Source organism: Pteropus alecto, unplaced genomic scaffold, assembly GCF_000325575.1.
Source record: "Pteropus alecto unplaced genomic scaffold, ASM32557v1 scaffold39, whole genome shotgun sequence".
NCBI lineage: Eukaryota > Metazoa > Chordata > Mammalia > Chiroptera > Pteropodidae > Pteropus > Pteropus alecto.
The window spans coordinates 13,871,939-13,890,855 of record NW_006443568.1 but is presented as its reverse complement, the minus strand read 5'-3'; the positions used below and the strand labels follow the sequence as shown (position 1 = coordinate 13,890,855).

The 18,917-nt window shown below is 50.3% G+C and overlaps 1 protein-coding gene across 7 annotated transcripts in view; it reads right to left on the bottom strand.

The window, feature by feature from the left end:
• Window positions 1–18,917, bottom strand: part of TMCO4 (transmembrane and coiled-coil domains 4) — an 82,611-nt gene that overhangs the window by 35,817 nt on the left and 27,877 nt on the right. For 5 of the 7 annotated variants that reach the window (XM_025041318.1, XM_006924496.3, XM_025041319.1 and 2 more), the window contains 7 exons: window positions 18,468–18,600; window positions 11,599–11,696; window positions 11,188–11,331; window positions 10,234–10,353; window positions 7,952–8,116; window positions 6,956–7,092; window positions 5,455–5,539 (listed from right to left, as the gene is read on the bottom strand). In XM_025041318.1, coding sequence (XP_024897086.1) covers window positions 5,455–5,539; window positions 6,956–7,092; window positions 7,952–8,116; window positions 10,234–10,353; window positions 11,188–11,331; window positions 11,599–11,696; window positions 18,468–18,600 — 882 coding nt within the window. Of the gene's footprint in view, window positions 1–46; window positions 1,323–5,454; window positions 5,540–6,955; window positions 7,093–7,951; window positions 8,117–10,233; window positions 10,354–11,187; window positions 11,332–11,598; window positions 11,697–18,467; window positions 18,601–18,917 lie in introns of those variants that run through there. The other 2 variants (XM_025041321.1, XM_015598955.2) reach the window with 2 other exon arrangements.

The following is an 18,917-nucleotide window of genomic DNA, read 5'->3' as shown; positions in this document are numbered from 1 at the left end:
CGTTGGAGTCAAGATCACATGATCTCTATCCAGATTATCACATGACCTCTGCCACCCTCTAGCCCTGTGATTTGGGCAAGTTACCCAAGCTCTGTTATTTCAGTTTACTCCTCTGTGAAATGGGCAGAGTCGTTGAAAAGATTACAAGGTAATATGTGTGAAGAGCTCGGAACTGTGCCTGGCACGTGGAAATGCAGAGTGTGTTCTGTAAATGTGTGCTGCTGCCATTATTATTATTATTATTATTATTATTATTATTGTCGTTATTATTGTCATTATTGTTAGAGAGAAAGCTTCCAAAGTGAGACCTGGAAAGTGAGTGAGAATTATCTGGAAAAGGAGATGTGTGTGGTCTGTTTGGAAACTGAGCTTGGTTGGCTGGAGCCCGGTGTGAGGTGGGAAGCAGTGGGGGAAGATGCTGGAAGGCAGATCATGAGTGGGGCCCTGTGAGTCATGCTAACTCTGAACCTCATCTAGAGAATAGTGGGGTGTCAGAGGTCCTTGGGGTGGGCTGAGCTGCTGCCACATGTGTGTGGGAGTGTGTGAGTGTGTGAGTGTGTACATGGGTGAACTCCAGGCTGTTTGGCCCTGACCTCCCTCCAGCTCCTCTGTCCACAGGGCCTGCCCGACTACTCATTCACTCCACGAGCCAGGGACCACAGCGACGAACCTGTCAGACCCCTTAGCCAGGCATTAGAGACCTTGTGCCAGGCTCCTGTCCTAACCATTTCCCACAGTTCCACTTCAGTCCCCTTTCATAGGCATAGAGACACTATACTTAACATTCCCAGACACCCCAGAAAAGCCTGCATTGGCCTTGCTGGGTGGACTCTTTGGAACACCCTTCTCTCTAGCTCGACTGGATGACCCCTACCCAGAGTCCAAGGTCTAGGTCCTTTGCAAAGTAGAGTACAGTGATTAGGAGTGAGGGCTCTGGAGCCAGACGCCCTGGGATGAAGTCCCGCCTCTGTCATTTAGGATTTGCAAGGCATACCCCTGAGGCCTTAGTTTTCTCATCTGTGGACCCTGGAGAATACCCCCTGGGGTTGCTGTGAGATTGACTGAGATCCTGCATGGAAGTGCTTAGTACATGGCCTGGAACGCGGTGAGTTTGCCCCTGGCTCATGAGTACCTCAGCATGGGCTTGAGTCCTTCACCCGAAGTCCATTTTCCTGAGCACCCAAAATGTGCTGAGCGCCGAGGTGGAGGTGGGACGCAGGTAGATCCTGCCTACATGGGGTTCGCGGTCTAACAGAGGGGTCCGGAAGTGAACACGAAGCGATGACCAGCTCCTCTCTCTACACCACACGCCTCACAGTTCCCTGTGCATAGTCGGACCTCGGATTAGCGTTTACAGGAAGAAACCTTTACTGCGCATACTCAAATTAGGGTGGGTACTTTTACATTCCTTTTAATCATCCAGCGAGCGTTCAAGGTAAACATTCCAAATTCAGATGAGGATGCTGAGGCTCAGAGAGATTAAGTGACTTGCCCAAGCTCCCACAGCTAGTCAGTGACAAAGTTGGAACGCAAATCCAGGACTGCCTAATACTGAAGCTCCATTCTTTTGGGTGGGCCACGAAGATGCAGGGGAGGGAGCAGTGACCAGGAAGGAGGCAAGAAGGCAGCTGTTTTGGGAACCATCCCCCCAAGTCTGAGGTACAGGAACATCTCAGTGTCTCACTAACTAGCCCTGTCACTTAGAGGCCACCTGCCTCCTGCCTACCAGTTTCCAGCTTCACCTTCCGGAGGCAGCTGATGGGTGAATTCACAGCCAAGTGCGACATGGTAATTAATTCAATTTGATCAGTAGGGGAATTGAAGACTTCGCTTGTATTAACAACCTGAAGTTAACATGTAATTTATGTTAATTGCAGCCAAAGACATGCCTTTCCTCTCTACACTGAGGATCGCTCCTGTTAATAAGATCACATCACCCGAGGTAACGAGGAGCCTGGCAGGTGGTCTGCCGCATGGGTTGGGGGAAAGATGACTATGAAAGGAGCAAATCGGTGACAGCACAGAGGATGACAACATTTCAAGAGCCTCCCCTGGAGGGAGAAGCTTTAGAGAGCAAGGGGAGTCTGCAGCCACGCCCTGGACCTGTAGGGAGCACCTCAGAGGGTGTGTTGACCAGGACCCGGCACTGGGTTGGCTAACTGACCGCCATGCTCTCTGGCCTTTGCCACTGCCCGGGAGTGATATTAACCTCTTTTGCAAATGGAGAGATGGATGTCCAGCGAGACTGTGTCCTTGCCCAACCCAGGCTACCCAGCTGAGCAGAGGCGAGACTCAGACCCAGGTCTCAGCTGACTGCAAAGCCCATGCTGTGCTGCTTTCCCCTCAGCACGACCGTCTGAATTACTGCCTGGCAGCTATTCACCCCCTTCCCTCTGTGCTGTGGGCGGACCACGCTGCCCCTACCCCTTAACCCAAGGCTTGGCCATCACTTGCTTTGGCCAGCAGCATGTGTGGAAGAGGCAAACTTGCTGAAAATTCTTTGCCACCCCTTCCACTCAGAAGAGGAATCTATTTCCCTCTTTGTCTCCTTGATTGGGCCTGTGACTTGTTTGGACCAACAGAATGGGGCGGAAGTGATGTGTTCTGGAACCTCGGCCTTAAGAGGCCTTGCGGCTTTCACTCTTGCCCTCTTAAAACTGTCCTGAGAAGGCCAGGTAAGGAGGTCAGGCAAGCCTACCGGAGGGTGAGAAGTCCCCCAGGGAAGGACCGAGGGGCACCAGGTGACGGCCAGCACCGACGGCCAGTGAGGGAGGTCAGCATTACAGCTCTGACCAGTGAGCCAGGAGAGGAGCTGCCTAGCCAACTCTCAGAATCGTGAAACATGATTAGTTATTGCTGTTTTAAGCCCCTGTTTGGAGAGGTCATTTGTAGCAATAAATAACTACTACAGAATGTTAGTAATTACGACACGAGCAGAGGTCTGAAACGTGCACGGTGCTTCGGGTTGGCTCTGGTACTCTAGCGAGGGCCACGGGAGAGCCTGCCGTGGGTGGCTGCTGCCCCTTCACCTGCACCAGGACAAACACACGTGGAGCAGACCTGAGTCAAGGCCACCCAGCTTACAGCCAGACGCAGAATCTATTCTAGAGAAACCAAACTAGAGTCAACCTGCAGATTCTGAACATGAAAACATTTGGTGTTGCTACCCTCTGAGTCTGGGGGTGGTTCGTTACGTGGCATCACTGCAGCAAATGCTGACAGATACACCCGTCCTGCCGCTCTGTAACCCGCACATTTTTAAGGCAAAGGCTGTGTTTTGTCTGAGAAACAGTCTCCTTATTTCTCCCAAGAGAGATTCTGCCAGAATAGGTATCATTTGCCCAAAGTCGCAGAAACACAGATGTGGCATTATTTACGCAGTAGGAGTCGATGGTGTTGCTGCAGCTCAACAAAGTCATTTGCTGGGAGGGCTGAAGCACTGAGGATAGGGAGACCTTGTGGGTACCCAGGGGGTTCCTCCTCGTGAGCCATAAGGTCCCAGCTGGATTATCTGTACCACATGGAGCAGGAAAGGCAGGAAAGGGATGCCTTTTTGACTTGCTCTGTCTCTGCTGATGCCCGGGAGGGGTAGGAATGTGTACAGAAAGGGAAGGCACAGGTTCGGCGCAGTAGAAATGGAACCTCACCTTTGCCAGAGGCCCAGATTCACCCCTGGCTCCTCAGTGGTTTTTGCCTGACCTCTGACCCCAGCCTGGTGTACACGGCTGACGGCTGACCTCTGACCTCTGACCCCAGCCTGGTGAACAAGGCTCAGAGCCGGCTCCTCCGGCCCTTCTAACTGGTGGTCCCAGGTTAACCCAAAGCTGCTGAAAATAGGAGCGAGGTACCTCCTCATTGCTTCCTGATGCGGGCAAAACCAGGTGAAAAGGAGGCTGTTGAAAGCTACAGGGGCTTGGCCCTCCCCTGGTAAGTGCCCCAAATGGCACATCCCCCTCGCCTTTGCAACCAGGAAGACAGCTCTGGTCCTCCATCCAAGGTGACATTGGGGAGACATTTTAGCAAAAGATAAAGAACAGGAACGAATCATGCCACCGAGCTCCCGGGTCTCCCCCACACCTGCTGGTGATGCCAACTCTGAAAATAACACCTGTCAGCCTTGGACTCACCTGTTCCCTCACCTGTTCCACGGCAGACTTTCCCACCCGTCCTCGTTTGCCAGCAAGTGGTCAGCAATCAGATCATACACTCTGGCAGACCAAGGAGAGTGGCCAGGGGCCATTTTCAGGGGGAGTCTCAGGTTGGCAAAAACCCTGAAGGGCAGCGGCTGCAAACTGACATCCTTGAGCTGTATTTGGTCAATGATGGGTTTTACAATTTGCAAAACTACTATACACGGGCACCTCCCTTGCTCCTTAAAGCGACCACATGGGGTGGGAATTATTAACTCTATTTTCTAAGTGGGGAAACAGGCTCAGAGGGGCATTCAAGGAATCCTGAGGGACAATGCTGAGCGTCACTTCAGTGCCTCTCCCAACCACCCTCTGCTCTCAGGCCCAGGAGCCCGTCTCAGCCCCTTCTCTTTTCTTCAGGGTCCTGCTGCTGCTATGCTTTGCTAGGAGAGAGGTCAGTCTGGGTCCCACGAAACAGTGACCACTCACGAGTGCCCCAAGCTCTGCACCTCAGTCCCCAACCTCCTCCTATGGGCAGCCTCTGATGACAGATCTGTCCCAAACTGGCATTCTGTCCCCGAGCCCTCACCCACCGGAGGCCCAGAGCAATGGCACTCAAGCTTTCTGCTGCCTCAGCACAGAAAGTCTGTCATTGGAAGGCATGCCACACTCCCAAAGGTGTCTGTAGTGGGTTGAATGGCAGCCCCTCCATAAAGATACATCTACCTGGAGCCTACAAAAGAGACCTCATTCGGAAAAGGTGTCTTTGCAGATGTAATTAAATTATGTGAATGTAATTAGTTAAGGGTCCGGAGGTGAGATCATCCTGGGTTTGGATGGGCCCTACGTTCAGTGCCACTGTCCTTAGATGAGAAGACAACACGAAGGAGGTGATGTGGAGATGGAGGCAGAGAGCGGAGAGTTGCAGCCACCAGCAGAGGAGCACGGGGGGACAGCCGGCAGCCACAGACGCTGGGAGAGGCAGGGGAGGGTTCTCCCCCAGGGCCTTCGGAAGGAGCGTGGCCCCGCTGACACCTTGATTTCAGACTTCTCCCGCTCCCTTCCCTCCCACTCAAGAATGCACATCAGAACCCCAGGCCAACATCATGTGACCTCACATCCACTCTAATCTACACACAGAAAAGATAAACAATTTTCCAAATGACTTAACGATTTTGTCTATTTTCAAACTATTTAAAGCTTTTAACTATTATTTCTATGAGTTGGGAACACAATCATAAGACTTACGACCCCTGGTCCAGAACCTCTGGCCTGGGGGATGAGCTTGGAAGGGTTTTCACTGGTGACAATAAGCCAGCCTTACCTTTCTCCTGAGCCATCTCTTGCAGACAGAAGTAGATGACTCTGGCTCCCAGGCTGAAGCCAATCAACGTGACGGGTCGCCGGCCCTGGGGAAGAAAGGACACAGATGTCTGGGAGGGGACACGGCAAGTTCCAGCAAAACGTCAGCCCTGATGAGAACGGCCCTTGCCCACTCCTCAGTGCCGTAATGAATCACGCATGTGCTACTCCCGGCCCCCAGCTCTGATGTCTTAATCAGGGGAGTCGGAGCCCTCACCTACGCAGGAGCGCACCTGCCAGGGCAGCTGGCTTCCTCCAAGGCCGACAGGCGGCCTCTGGCCGGGTTAATTCCCTTTCACCTCGAATCATTATCCAGCCGCCATCTCTTCTTCCCCAGGACACAGGACTCATCTGCCCTGTGAAGCGGGGCCCTTCTAGGGCCAGAAAGAGGAGGCGGGAGGTACCCCCAGGTGCGATGGGTAAACAGCAAAAAGTAACATGGTAGAGACAGCTGTTCTCTTCCTAGATAGGAAAGCGCGACATGGAACATTGGCCTTAAATTATGAGAGCAGGTAGTGAGTTGGATGTAAAGAGAAACTTTCTGATTAAAGAACTTGTAGAAAAGGCAGCTCATAAGAAAAAGAAAGTTGTCTGGGGTATGTGGGTACGAGTTCTGCGTGGAAGAGGGAAGAAGCAGATGAGCCCCAAAGGTCTGGTCTGCTCTCTCCAGTCTATTTCTTTTCCCCGTTTTCATGCCGGTACGTGGATCTACCCTCCCCTGCCCCCACCTCCCTTTACGACCACAGAAAACCCTCCGTTAAATAGTGCTGCGATGCTGTGGGAACTCGAGGCAAAGGCTGCTCCTCGTCTGCCAACACCCATCCTCCCCGTCCTCGGTAACAGAACTCCTGAGTTTTCCTGGCGCACGGCTACCCAGCCAAAGATTGAGTTTCTCTAACTCGCCTGTAGCATGGCCATGGGGCTGAGTCCTGGCCAGGGGACGTGAAGGGAGGCAATAAGTGAGACTTCTAGGAACGCCCATCATTCCACTTTCCAGCCCTCGACAGATTGAGTTTCTCTAACTCGCCTGTAGCATGGCCACGGGGCTGAGTCCTGGCCAGGGGACGTGAAGGTGAGACTTCTAGGAACGCCCATCATTTCACTTTCTAGCCCTCGAATGCCTGCATGTGGATGTAACCCAGACCACATTACATGGCATTTGGGCCACCGACCAGCTGCTCAGATGGTAGCTCTATGTTTCTAGGAAAGAATACCTGGCCTTGTCCATACCTGCAGATGCCTCTCCCATTCAGTCCTCACCTAATTACCTGCAAGTGATGCACAGTCTATAATTCTTACTGGTCCGTACTAGGATATTTTCATGACTTGAACTGGAGGAGCAGTGAAGACCATCCACTCCCCTAACGCTACTCCACATGGGCTTGTCTCTAGGGCTGATGTCTACGCACAAGTCCACCCCCTCGATTCCCCTCTGGCCCCCACCCACAGCCATTCCCAGGTACCTGCTGGCGGGAGAGCAGGATGTGGGCCAGGTGCTTGCCAACCTCTGCTGATCGATGGAGACACACGCCCCAGGGGTTGTCGATGACATTGGCGACAGAGAGGAGTGAGGCCGGCCAGGTCAGGGCAGCTATGATACCTGGGGAGGTGGGATATCAGTGACGAAGGCAGTGACGGTCACTGTAGGGAGTGACTGGCTGGCTAACGGAAGCCCGAGTGAGTGCGCGCACTCTCTAACTTGGGATCTGTACGTTTTCCAAGTGTTGGCAAATTGCTAACTGAAGCTCCTGCATTTCTGACACATGGATTAGATCCCTTCTGCTCAAGCATCTGTTATGCGTGAGATTCCAAAAATGGCCCTAATTTGTCCCTTCGCACCGTACCCTCATGCTCTGCCTCGAAGCTCTATGGTTCCCCTGGTCCCTCTGCCCTGCACATTCACTCTAGACTCAGCCACGTGACTTCCTCTGGCCAACGAGTTGTTCCTAGGAGTGAGACTTGAAACAGACTTCCACATCGGGGCTAGCCTCTCCTGTACTCTACCGCTGGTGTGGGCTAGCCTGTGGATCCCAGGAGGGGGATGAGAGACAAAGGGAGCAGAGCCGGGCTGCCCCAGACGAGGCTAGGCTAGATCCGTGGACACTCGATTGACCAACAGATGCATAAGCAGACCAGCAAAGATCAGCCAAACGAAGCCTCATGGCTCCCGAGTTATTACGACAAATGATTATTATTTTAAGTCACTGAGTTTTGGGGTGGCTTCTTATGCAGCAATATCTAACTGATATCTTACATAATAATGTTGTTGGCTGTTCACCTGCCTCCTCCCCACAAAGACCGTATACTTCTCACAGACAGGAATGTAGCCTTAACCTCTCTGCTTCCGGGGCCCAGCACAGTGCCTGGTCCACCCGGGGCCTCAGGTATGCAGAGGGATGGTACCAGCGTGGGTTGGGAACGGTGCGCATGCTGCTGGCCATGGGGATGGGGAGGCTTACCAGATAACACGGTGTACTTTAGGGCCTCCTGGGCCACCATATTGGCAAGACCACTGAGGATGGTCTCCAGGGCGTTGCCGAGCTCCATCAGGTACTTGGCTTCCCAGGCCAGGCAATACTGCTCACGGCTGCGGGCCAGAGCAGCCCATGGGGCGCTGAAGGTGCCTGGGGAGGACACAGGTAGGTGGCGTCTCTCCTGTCTGTGACAGAGGATGCCGCACCCCTACTTTCCCAGATAGGCAGCCACAAGGGACCACTTACCCTTGGCCGGGGGGACAAGAGGCCCACCCCCTGCCAATGAGTGGCAGCTATTAGTGGAACAGACAGAGCCCCCAACTCAGAGGGCGATGTGCATCAAGCTGCTATTGCATGGGTAAAATGCCTGAGTACCAGGTGCTCAGTCAACGGTTAGAGATTCACTGTGTGTGGGGACAGGGCCTAGTGGTCACACACTAACAGGACTCTGGTACCAGGCAATGCCTCTGAACGGAGCCTGAACGTTTTCCCACTTGCCTTCTTCTGTGTCGTTTAGAAGAGCTTGACTTGCACCCTCGGATCCCAGAGATTTGGGAACTAGGAGGCTTTGGGCACGTGTGTCCGGTTGCAATGCTCCAGATTCCCTGGCCCACCCTGTTCTCCCTCTGAGCGAGGGACTGTTTGCTGAGCCTCACACTGGGTACTTGCAAACGTGAGCCAGGCATTGAGCTGGCCATGGTGTCAGTCCTCAATACCACCTTGGCGGAATCCCCTAAAACACGCACGTTCGAGTTAGAGCGGGGGCAAAGGAAACTAGTGTTTGTGGAATGCCAGTGAGAAACCAGGTGCCTGACACACGTTACCTTGTTTAATTTAATTTTTGTAAGTACCTTGAAAGGCATGAATAATTAGTCCCGCTTTACAAATGAAGTCGTGGGGGCACAGATAGGTTAAGGAACTTGCTTGAGGTCACACAGCCAGGGTGTACTGACCTCTCGCCTACGTGCTTAAATCCTTTGCGATATTCCACCTGCTCTGAGGGAACATTCAAACTCCTGGCCTCACATGCTCCTGCGTGACCTGGCCCTGCTCACACTCCTGTCCTCCAGCTCATTGCTCCAGCCGTTCTGTGCTCTTTTTGGTTCTTTTGCATCCCTGGACCTCTGTACATGCTGCCCCTTTACTGGGTATATACATTTCTTGCTCCTTCTTTACTCAGCCAATTCCTAGCCAGTCCTTAGCCTAAATGCTGCTTCCTCTGGGAAATGTTCCCTCATTCTCCAGAAATACTGTGCGTCTCCTACTGTGCCATCCATAAATTTCCCTTATGTAATTACTTGTGTAACGGTCTGTCTTCTGCCTCAGACCATATGTTCTATGGGAGCAGAGGCCATGACTGTGCTTCTCACTACTAAATTCCTAGGGCCTGGATCAGTGTCTGGCAAATGGTGTATACAGTACTCTATAAATATTGCTGAACGGATGGATGGATGGGTGGACGGGTGAGTGAATGAATAGCTGGATGGATAGATGATGGATGGATGGATAGATGTGTAGATAGACAGGAGGATGGGTGGGTGGATGGATGAATAGATAATTGGATGAATGGATGGATGTGCAGATAGATGTGTAAAAGGTAGATAAATGAATAGTTGGAAGAATGGATGGATGATGGATGGACAGATAGATGTGTAGATAGATGGGTAGATGGGTAAGTGGTTGAGTGAATAGATAGCTGGGTGAGTGGATGAGTGAATAGATAGCTGGGTGAGTGGATGATGAATGGATGGATGTGTAGATAGATGGGTAGATAATTGGGCAGATGGGTGCCATAATGGGTGGATGGACAGTTGGATGAATAAAGGATGAAAGGATGGATGTGTAGATAGATCGGTGGATACATGGATGGATGAAGAGTTAGATGGATGGATGGATGATGGATAGATGGACAGATGTGTAGATAGATGGGTGGATGGGTAAGTGGATGAGTGAATAGATAGCTGGGTGAGTGGATGATGAATGGATAGCTGGGTGAGTGGATGATGAATGGATGGATGTGTAGATAGATGGGTAGATAGCTGGATGGTTAGAGAGTTGAATGCATAGGTGACGTATGGATGAATGAATACATGGATGTGGAATAAAGTCTCTTCATCTCTCTGAGCCTCAGTTTCCTCCTCTGTTAAATGGCGCTCCCCTACCCATCCTCTAAAGACATACGGGGGCAAGAGCCTATCCCAGGGTCTGGCCCAGAGCAGCAGGTGCGACTCATCCAATGCCCACCCGCCTCCACCCCTGGCCCTCACGGTATTTGCCGGATGCCAGCCACCCTGTGATGGCGATGGTGATGTGCAGCTGCCTGCCTTCCGTCAGAGGCAGAAACGTGAACTCTTCGATGGCCCCAACGCGCTTCTTCATCTTGTACCCTAAAGACCCAGATACAAACACGAGAATGGAGGTGAGTGGGGACCCTGGGGAACGTCAGTCAGAGTGACTCTCTATGCTCACACACTCACACAATGAGCCCTGACTGCGTGCCCTGCCCCTGGACAAATGTCTTGTATTTTAGTTTGTTAAGGTAGGTGCCATTATCGTCTCCGATTACAGATGAGGGTAAGAGGCTTCCGGAGGCTGGCCAGCCCCCGAGTGGCAGAGCTGGGGCTGGAACTCAGAGCCCAGACTCACAACCACTGCTCCGTCCCAACTCCATAGGTTCTATGTCATTTTTCCTGTCCACAAACTTTAGGGGTACAACACACTCCTCTCAGTAAAAGTGGATCAAACTGACCAAGATTCTCAATGCGGGAAGTGACGCGCCCACATGAGACGTGGAACAGGAATCTCTGTGTGGGATTGGGGGGCTGTCGACACATAGGATTTGGAGAAGCTCCCCCAGGTGATGCTGGCAAATGAAGGGTTGCCATGTGCTGTCTTACATGAGGGAGCCCTTGTTTCTCTGAGGCAGCTTATCTGGAAACTTCCTAAATGGTGACAAGCGGGTCCAATTAGACCGTTCTCCGGAAGTCTACACAAGGTGCAGCTTCTCACGCTCAGCCCTCATCTCAACTCATGCCAAGCTACTGCCCAGTTCTCTGTGAAGCCTGCTGCAGGTTCTGGCAGGGACGGGACTCAGCATGAGAAAAGCCTCCTCCTCTATCTTCTGGGGAGCCATCACTGGGGAGAATCAGAGCGTGCCTTTTAGGAGCTGGGCCACCCTGGCTGAAAATCCCTTATAGCCCACCACTGCTTTTGAGCCTTACCTGTCAGGCCAGCCCCAGCTGCACCGAACAGCGAGGTCATGACAGCTATGCCAGCCACCGAGCCCAGGGCTGCTGCCCCAGCACTGCCAATGATTGTCGCAGCTCCAGCAGCCACAAGAGGGGCAGCGAGACCCCCAGTCACTCCTGTAAGGAAAACAGCCCATGGTGGGTAAAGGCGGGAGTGGGGACGTGGCCTGCTGGGTTCTTCCCCTATCAGCTTCCCACCACCTCCCATGGAGGCTGCTAACAATATTAATGGACACTCTGCTGACAAAGCACCTACTATGTGCCTGGGGCCACCTCCCACTGATCCTCTGCACTCTCCACTCTTGCTCCCAGCCTGGTGTCATCCCTCATTCCGTACTGCACTGGCCCATGCGCCACCAAAGTCTCACCTGGAGCTGCCCTTACCGATTACTGTCCCGCCTCCAACAGTCGCCAGGCCTATCAAAAGATAACGCTTCCATTTCCTCCGGTTTTCTTTCTTCTTCCGGGATGCCTCTGCCGTTCTGGGGGAGAAGAGGATGGTCTTTAGAGCCGGCTGTGCCTGGGACCTTTGAGACCTTCCTGCCTCCCCAACCCCCAAACTGGAATCAATGCTGGGTACTCTGTCACACAGAGCAAGGTATCAAAGTCACCTTGGGCCCATCAAGGGTTTTAAAAAGCTGAAAACATTCTAAAACCCAGCTGAGGAATCCCAGTGTGTGGGATGCGCTACTTACCCAACGGATCCATCCTAACAGGGTTGCAATTTGAATGATGAAAAGACAAAAGAAAATAATAATAATAATAATAATAATAATAATAATAATAGCGAAAGAAGCACAAAAATATCTTTTAGTAGGTGGACCCAGAACAAGTACTGAATAGAATCACAGACTCCATCATCCTCCTCTTCCCTTCCCTTCCCCCCGACTCTGCCTTCTGAGCTCACCTCCATCATTTCAAAGATGGGTTAAAGAAATGTCTGTACTGGAGACTTTGGCCTTGGGGCACTGGCTAAATTCATTCGAACTTGAAATTTAAAGGCTATAAAATGTGGCAGAAGAGAAGCATTTAGAGTCAGGAGAATCCTGAGAATGGCCACTGTGAGTGTTCAACAGTGTCACTAATGCCCCGTGAACAGCTGGACACCCAGGCCTCAGGGCTTTGGGACAACAAAGAGCAGGACAAGAGACTGAGGGCCAGTTGGGGCGGTCGTCACGAGTGCGAACTCTGAACTGAAGTTGGAGTTTGGACAACTCACTTAGTGTTTAGAGTGATAGCAGATGATGGTAATAATAAAAGAGAAATGGTTAATATTTATTGAGGAATTCCTGAATGCCAGCTATCATGCTTTGTAGTTCACATGGTTTATCTTATCCTAGAAATAGTTTCATTACCGTACTCATATTACAGGCAAATTAAGGGCTAATGGTAACTCCCTCCTGAAGGCTTGTGGGGACCAATGAAGAGAAAGTCTGTCAAGCACGTGGCAGAGTGGCACACCGTGAGTGGTGATTAAAACGGTGGCTCTTGATCTGCCCGAGCCTCAGTTTCCCCTTTTGTAAAATGGGGATGATAACACCTACTTAAGGTAGTTGGTTTGTAAAAGTGAAGTTCCTTCCTTCTTCACCCATTCAATCGACACACTGTTACTGAGAGCGGCCTGGGTGCGGGGGTCCTGGGTGCCACGTCTCGGTGAGCAGAACAAGGAGGTACTAACCAGTACTTATTTCCTTTCCCTCTCTTTCCTCATGCACCACACGTGAGGGTGAGAAACAGCTCCTCCTCCAGTCATCAAAAAGAAATGGGATCTGGGCTGGGCATTCGGGGATCTGCTCTGCCTTTTGGTGCTCTGCCAGCTCGTCTTAACCAACTTTTGTCCTAAGCATCTCCTGGGTGTACGGCACAGCACTGCTCAGTTGCTTCGCTGCAGAGAAGTGGAAACCGACGATAAAAATCTCCAGGCACATCACAGGCCCTGGCTTTCCCTGACTGAAATTCATGCCATCAGATGTGTGGGATGAGGCTGAACCACACACATCTAGCAAAGCGGAAGGCGGATGGCGAGTAGGAGCGTGGGTTCTGAGGCCAGGATTCAAACCCGCAAACACAACCCGTGGTGCTAGTGTATCACCATCCACCGAATACTCAGTTAGTGCTTCCTGCTCTGGTCCTCTCTACCGAAAGATTATACATCCCTGCCCTGTTGAACTGAATGGTCATATAACTTGCTTTAGCCAATGAAACGTAGGTGATAAGGTAGGTGATAAGGATGTGTGTCACTTCCAGCAAAATCTTCAAGTCAGTGCAGGAGGCTGGTAAGTCTCCCTTTGCACTGCCCTGAAGCTGGCAATGTTCCAGATAGAGGTTGTTACTCTGTCAGCTTGGGACCCAAAACCAAGACAGCATGGACTAGAACCACAGCCAGTCTGTAGTGGACATGCAGCATGACCAAGAAATGCACCTGCATTGCTGTAAGTCACTGAGATTTAGAGGTCATTTGTTCCTGAAGCAAAACAGCCTATCCTAATCGACAGAGTCACACACTAACTTCGTGACTATGCGCAAATTACCGATCCCACCTGAGTTTCCTCCTCCAACGAATGGGGATAATGATAGTATTTCATTCCCAGGGGTTTTTTGAGAGTTAAATGAAATAATCCACACACTGCACTGGCATATTGTGCTCTTTCTGATATGTTTGTTGCTCTTATCATCGCTTTCATTATGACAATTTCTTCCTAAGTGCAGGAGACATACCTTGGTCTTTAATTGCTAGCACTACTCAGCGCAAACCCCAAGCCTGCAAACTAGTTGCTTTTGGCAAAGTTCAAGGCCTGAGGGGAAATTCAAATTGCTGAGGAATGTACAACAGGAACATGCAATGGGACAAATAGCGGGCTCTGTGAGTCAGGCAGCATTTCATTCAACAAACGCTGCCTGGGAAATAGCCCGGGCGTTTGGGGCAGAGGTACTTGAGGCCAGCTCTGCCACGATCTCTCTGGCTCACCCAATTTTTCTGAGCCTCAATTTTCTCACTTAGGGGCTGGAAATAGAAGGATGATGACAGCAGCACCATAGTGACTAAAGTCACGCAGGAAGATAGAATCACCATTGTCTGCCTCCCTCTCTTTCTCGCTCCTGGCCCTCCCTTTGCCTTGAAGATAGTGTCACCTCTCCAGGTAACACTCAGACCCGCAATGACTTGGTGCCTGCCTCCTTCAGAGCCTCATTGCTCATCGCTTCTTAACTTATACTCTACCCTCTAGAAACACTGAACTCCTGCACGCATACTGCCTATGCCTCCGTACCTTGGCTCCTGCTTAACCTCTGTTTCCAAGGACCTTCTCATCTTCGTCTGGCTAAACATTATTCATCATTCAAGAGTCACCTCCTCTAGGAAGCCTGCCAGAGCCCCAAAGATAACTAAATGTCCCGACTCTGGGCCCCTCAAACCCTCCACACTGTTTTAGCCTGGAGTCTAGACCACTGATTCAAAGGGTAGGCTTTGGATCAACTGCATCAGAATCCCCAGGGGGTAGCTGTTAAAAGCACAGCTTCTTGGGCCGGAAGCTCTAGGAAGCTCTGGGCGTGAGGCTGAGGAAATTATCTGTAACAAGCTCTCCAGACATCTCCTGTATGTCAAGTTTGAGAACCACGGGGCCAAACCTTCAGGCCACAGGTCGAGTCTTTCCCGCCCTCTACCTTTAGGAGCTGGCCCTGGGCTTGGGACCTGGAGGGTGCTCAGAAAACATTTCCTGAACGGAACCGAATCATTCCCATGAGGACCGGATGTGGACATCTTGCTGCAGTGATCTATTCGCCCACTCACTGTCTACATCTATGAAAATCAGAGAGGTACGAAGTAGACATTTTGGCTATGCTATTTAGTCATAGCATAGGCCAATCACCCTCAAGAATGATATTATGGGACAGTAGAACAAATCTAGAATGTTATAAAATTCTGATGATTGTTACAAATTTATTTTTATGAACATAGTCAACATTTTGAGTTGGTGCCCTTGACATTTGTCAGCACCATCTGCTTCTAGATTGTTCCTACAGTGACATCTGCACATCTGATACTAGATAGCCATCACTTTTAGCTGAGTTTATGGAGGGGGAAACTCACAGCCTAAAGGCAATAAAATAACTAAAAAGTAAATATAGTTCTTGAAGTTGTTTTATTTAAAGGTATGAATACTGGTATATCAAATCAATTTTACAAAGATTAGATAAACGATATACTCTAATCTCTGATATTCTGCTTTGTATTATTATTTAAATGTTTATAAACATTTGCTGAATCAAAAAGAATATATTTTTCCTAAAGCTATTTTGCTAAAGCTCTCACTCTTAATGTTCACCTGAACTGCCCATCGATTTCCTTATTTATATGGTACTTGAACGTTTTTAATAACTGCCTTGTACATAAAAGAAGTGCTTTCCCAGTCCCATTAATGATCACAGCATTCTGCTCCTGCAATTACTTCAATTTTCTGACTGAAGTTCAATATCTCAAGCACAAGAGGAGACATCTGCTCTGAGTTACAGCGACGATGCATCCTAGATTTGGAAGTGGGAACTCAAGCAACACAATAATCCAAATAAAGCCCTGTGCCTGTTACTGGCTTCGCCCACCGGTTAGACAGTGTGGCAATCTACGCCGTCATAGTCACGCGCCACACTCGTGCTCTGGAGTGCCAGAAACGACCCTGACGTGGCATTCCACGTCAGCCTTCCAAAGGCGGATGCTGAAGCCAAAACGCAGATCTGGGCCAAACTCCCGGCTGAAGCCACAGACACTTAGTACAGAGCAGGAGGCCGCACAGCCCGTCTCAGGGTTCCACAAATCGGTTTCACTCCCTGCCATCTCGTCTCCCTTGAGAGGGTATTTCTCACGCTCCTGTGCTCACCACCACCCTCTTCTGTTTTGGATTCACCTTCTCCAGTTGCTAGAGAGGGAGAGCTCATCTCCGGGCTGACTAGAGATGCTTTTCTAGTAAAAGTTCAGAAAGCTCCCCCCACCCCAAACAAAACAAAACAAAACAAAACAAAACGAAACAAAACAAAACAATCTCTACTGCTTTCTTCGGGATCAAGGAAGGAACCTGGGATGGCCAACCACGCCTTGAGGGATGCAGCAAGTGACTGGATATGGAGATTGAATCAGAGGATGCCCTGACCAGCTGTGTGGCCTTGGGCGAGTTATGTCGCCTCTGACTTTCTGTTTCTTCCCCTGCGAAACCCTGAGGGGTTTGTTATGAGCACCAAATGAGGTGACATCTTGTGCCTGCATCCAGTAACCACTCAATAAAAGTTTGGTTGACAATGTTGTTATGATGTGACCAGTATCAACCTCCAGCTGACGTTTACCAAGACCTACTATGTGTCAGGCACCGTTCCAAGCCTTTGATATGTATTTAATCCTCTCCACAGCCCTGTGATGGAGATACTACCATTATCCCCATGTTAGAGAAGAAGAAACTGAGGCACAGAGAAATGAAGTCACAAACAAGTAGGGGAAGCTTGGATGGCCTCGGGGCTCAGATGGGGACCCAAGAACAGAAAGGCCACACCCCGCTGCGAAGGATCGCCTTGGGGTGCCAAGTGATAAGCTCACCTTGTGGAAACATAAAACCTTAGAGTTAAAAAAAAAAACACAACAACCTGTATATAATTTGATCCTCTACTTGCACAGGTGAAAAAGTTGGTACTGGTGCCCAGAGAGAGAAAGCAGCGTGCCCAGGGCCACATAGCGGCTTGGTAGGAGAATCAAACAGAACAAAGTCTCCTGGCTGAACAGCCGCTATGCTTCCCCTGGCTCTCAGAACTTCCCATAAACCACAGATAGAACCCGAGAGGTCTCCAAAGTCCCTAATACTGAATTTAAAAATTCCACATGTGGCGTATTTCTCTGAGAAACAGCCCATATATAGTAATAACGGCAGTGATAATAAACGTAAGAGCGGATAATGATATTTATCAACTAGTGACTCTGGGCAAGCCCTGCTCGAAGCACTTTACGTGTGTGAACTCATCTGAGCCCACAAGAACCCTAAGAGCAGGGTGCTGTTATTTATTATCCCCATTTTATAAGTAAGGAAACTCAGACCCAGAGAAGTTAACTAACTTGCTCAAGATCACACGGCCGGTAAGTGGCAGAGCTGGGTCGTGTTGGAACTTCTGATTTTACATATTCCCCAATCTGATGCTACTGGTACTATCAGAACAAATCCTCTCGGTAATATATATATATTTTTTTCTGACAATAAGCTTTCCAAACAATAGCTAAGAGTGTCCTTCATTTCAAGGCACATAGGATACTACGATTGTCCAGTATATCCCCAGAATCTGGGTAGCCCTTGAGATGGCGGTAATTGACCTGGGTGTGGGTGCTTATTGACACAACTCTGAGAGTCAAAACAAGTCTGTTTTCAGGTTATTTCAGCAGACCAAGTTTCCTCCTTTCTCAAGAAACCAACCTTTCCCTTTGCCCTTCAAACCCTGGCAGGAGGGCGGCTCCAGTTCTAAACTTAGCGTCAGAGCTAACTTCCCAGCTGGGCTGAGCTGGTACAACCTGGCTGCTCAAAGAAGGCCATTGAGGCCAAACAAAACCCAAGGCTGGGAGACGTGCCTGGTGTAAGGAGCCCGCAATTAGGCTGTGGCTGGATCGATTGATTGCTCTGGGATTAGATGCTGTGTAAGGTGCTCAGCAAACAGCTGAGCTCCGGCAAGTTGCCAGGATAATTTCCCACTCCCGACAGTATATAGATAGCAAAGCCGCTCTACAACTGGTAAATACAGGGGCAGGTGGGGGAAGGGAAGGACTCATGCCTACTGACCACTTGCTCGTCGCAGTCCTGGGCCAAGCACTTTGTAATATGAGCACATTTGTTTTTCACAATGACCCTGGGAGGACGCTATCCTTATTCCCATTTTACAGATGAGAATATTGTGGCCTAGAGTCGTGGGGGGCACCTGCCCAAGGTCAAAAAGCAGATGGATGTCAGAGGTGGGATCTGAACCCAGGCCACTCCGGCCCACGGACAAGCTGTCATAAGAACCTGATGTGAAGCAGGGTGTCAGGGCCATGGAATGTTGAAGTCACAAGCCCTTAGCAATCATCCATTCAATCCCCTCTTCCTAAAGATCAGGACTGGGACCCAGAGAGGGAAGTGACTTGTGTCTTTAGTGGGGGGAATGGGAAAGAGGGGACGGATATCTGAAAAGTGAACTCAGGCAGCAGTTCTCGGTTCCTGGCAGGTGGGGCGGGGATCACAGAGCTCTCTTACTCAGATTCCTCCTCTTTGGTTTCCTTCAGGCTCTCAAGGAACGTCTCTTCAAGGAGATCCAGCTCTGCCAAGGGCACTTGGAAGAGGGACGTCATGTGGCAGATGAGGACTCGGGCCCGGGCATCATAGCGCCCTTGGAAAACAGAAACACCACGGGCCGTCAGTTAAGCTTTTAAACGCAGAGATGTTAACAGCAGTGTAACTGATAAAACCCAAACTCTGGAAATGTCTGAAACACACAAGCTCATGAGAACCAGTCAATTAAACAACAGCGCAGCTTCCTGGATGGAATACTGTGCAAGTATTAAAAATATTAATCAAAAGCAAGGTGGTATTTTTCTCCTAAATTAGCAAAGATCAGTTTTTTTAATCCCCAAATCCCAAAGCTGTTACGGAGGTGACGAAAACGGGTGCACCGATATAAACTTTCTGGAGGGCAATTTGACTATA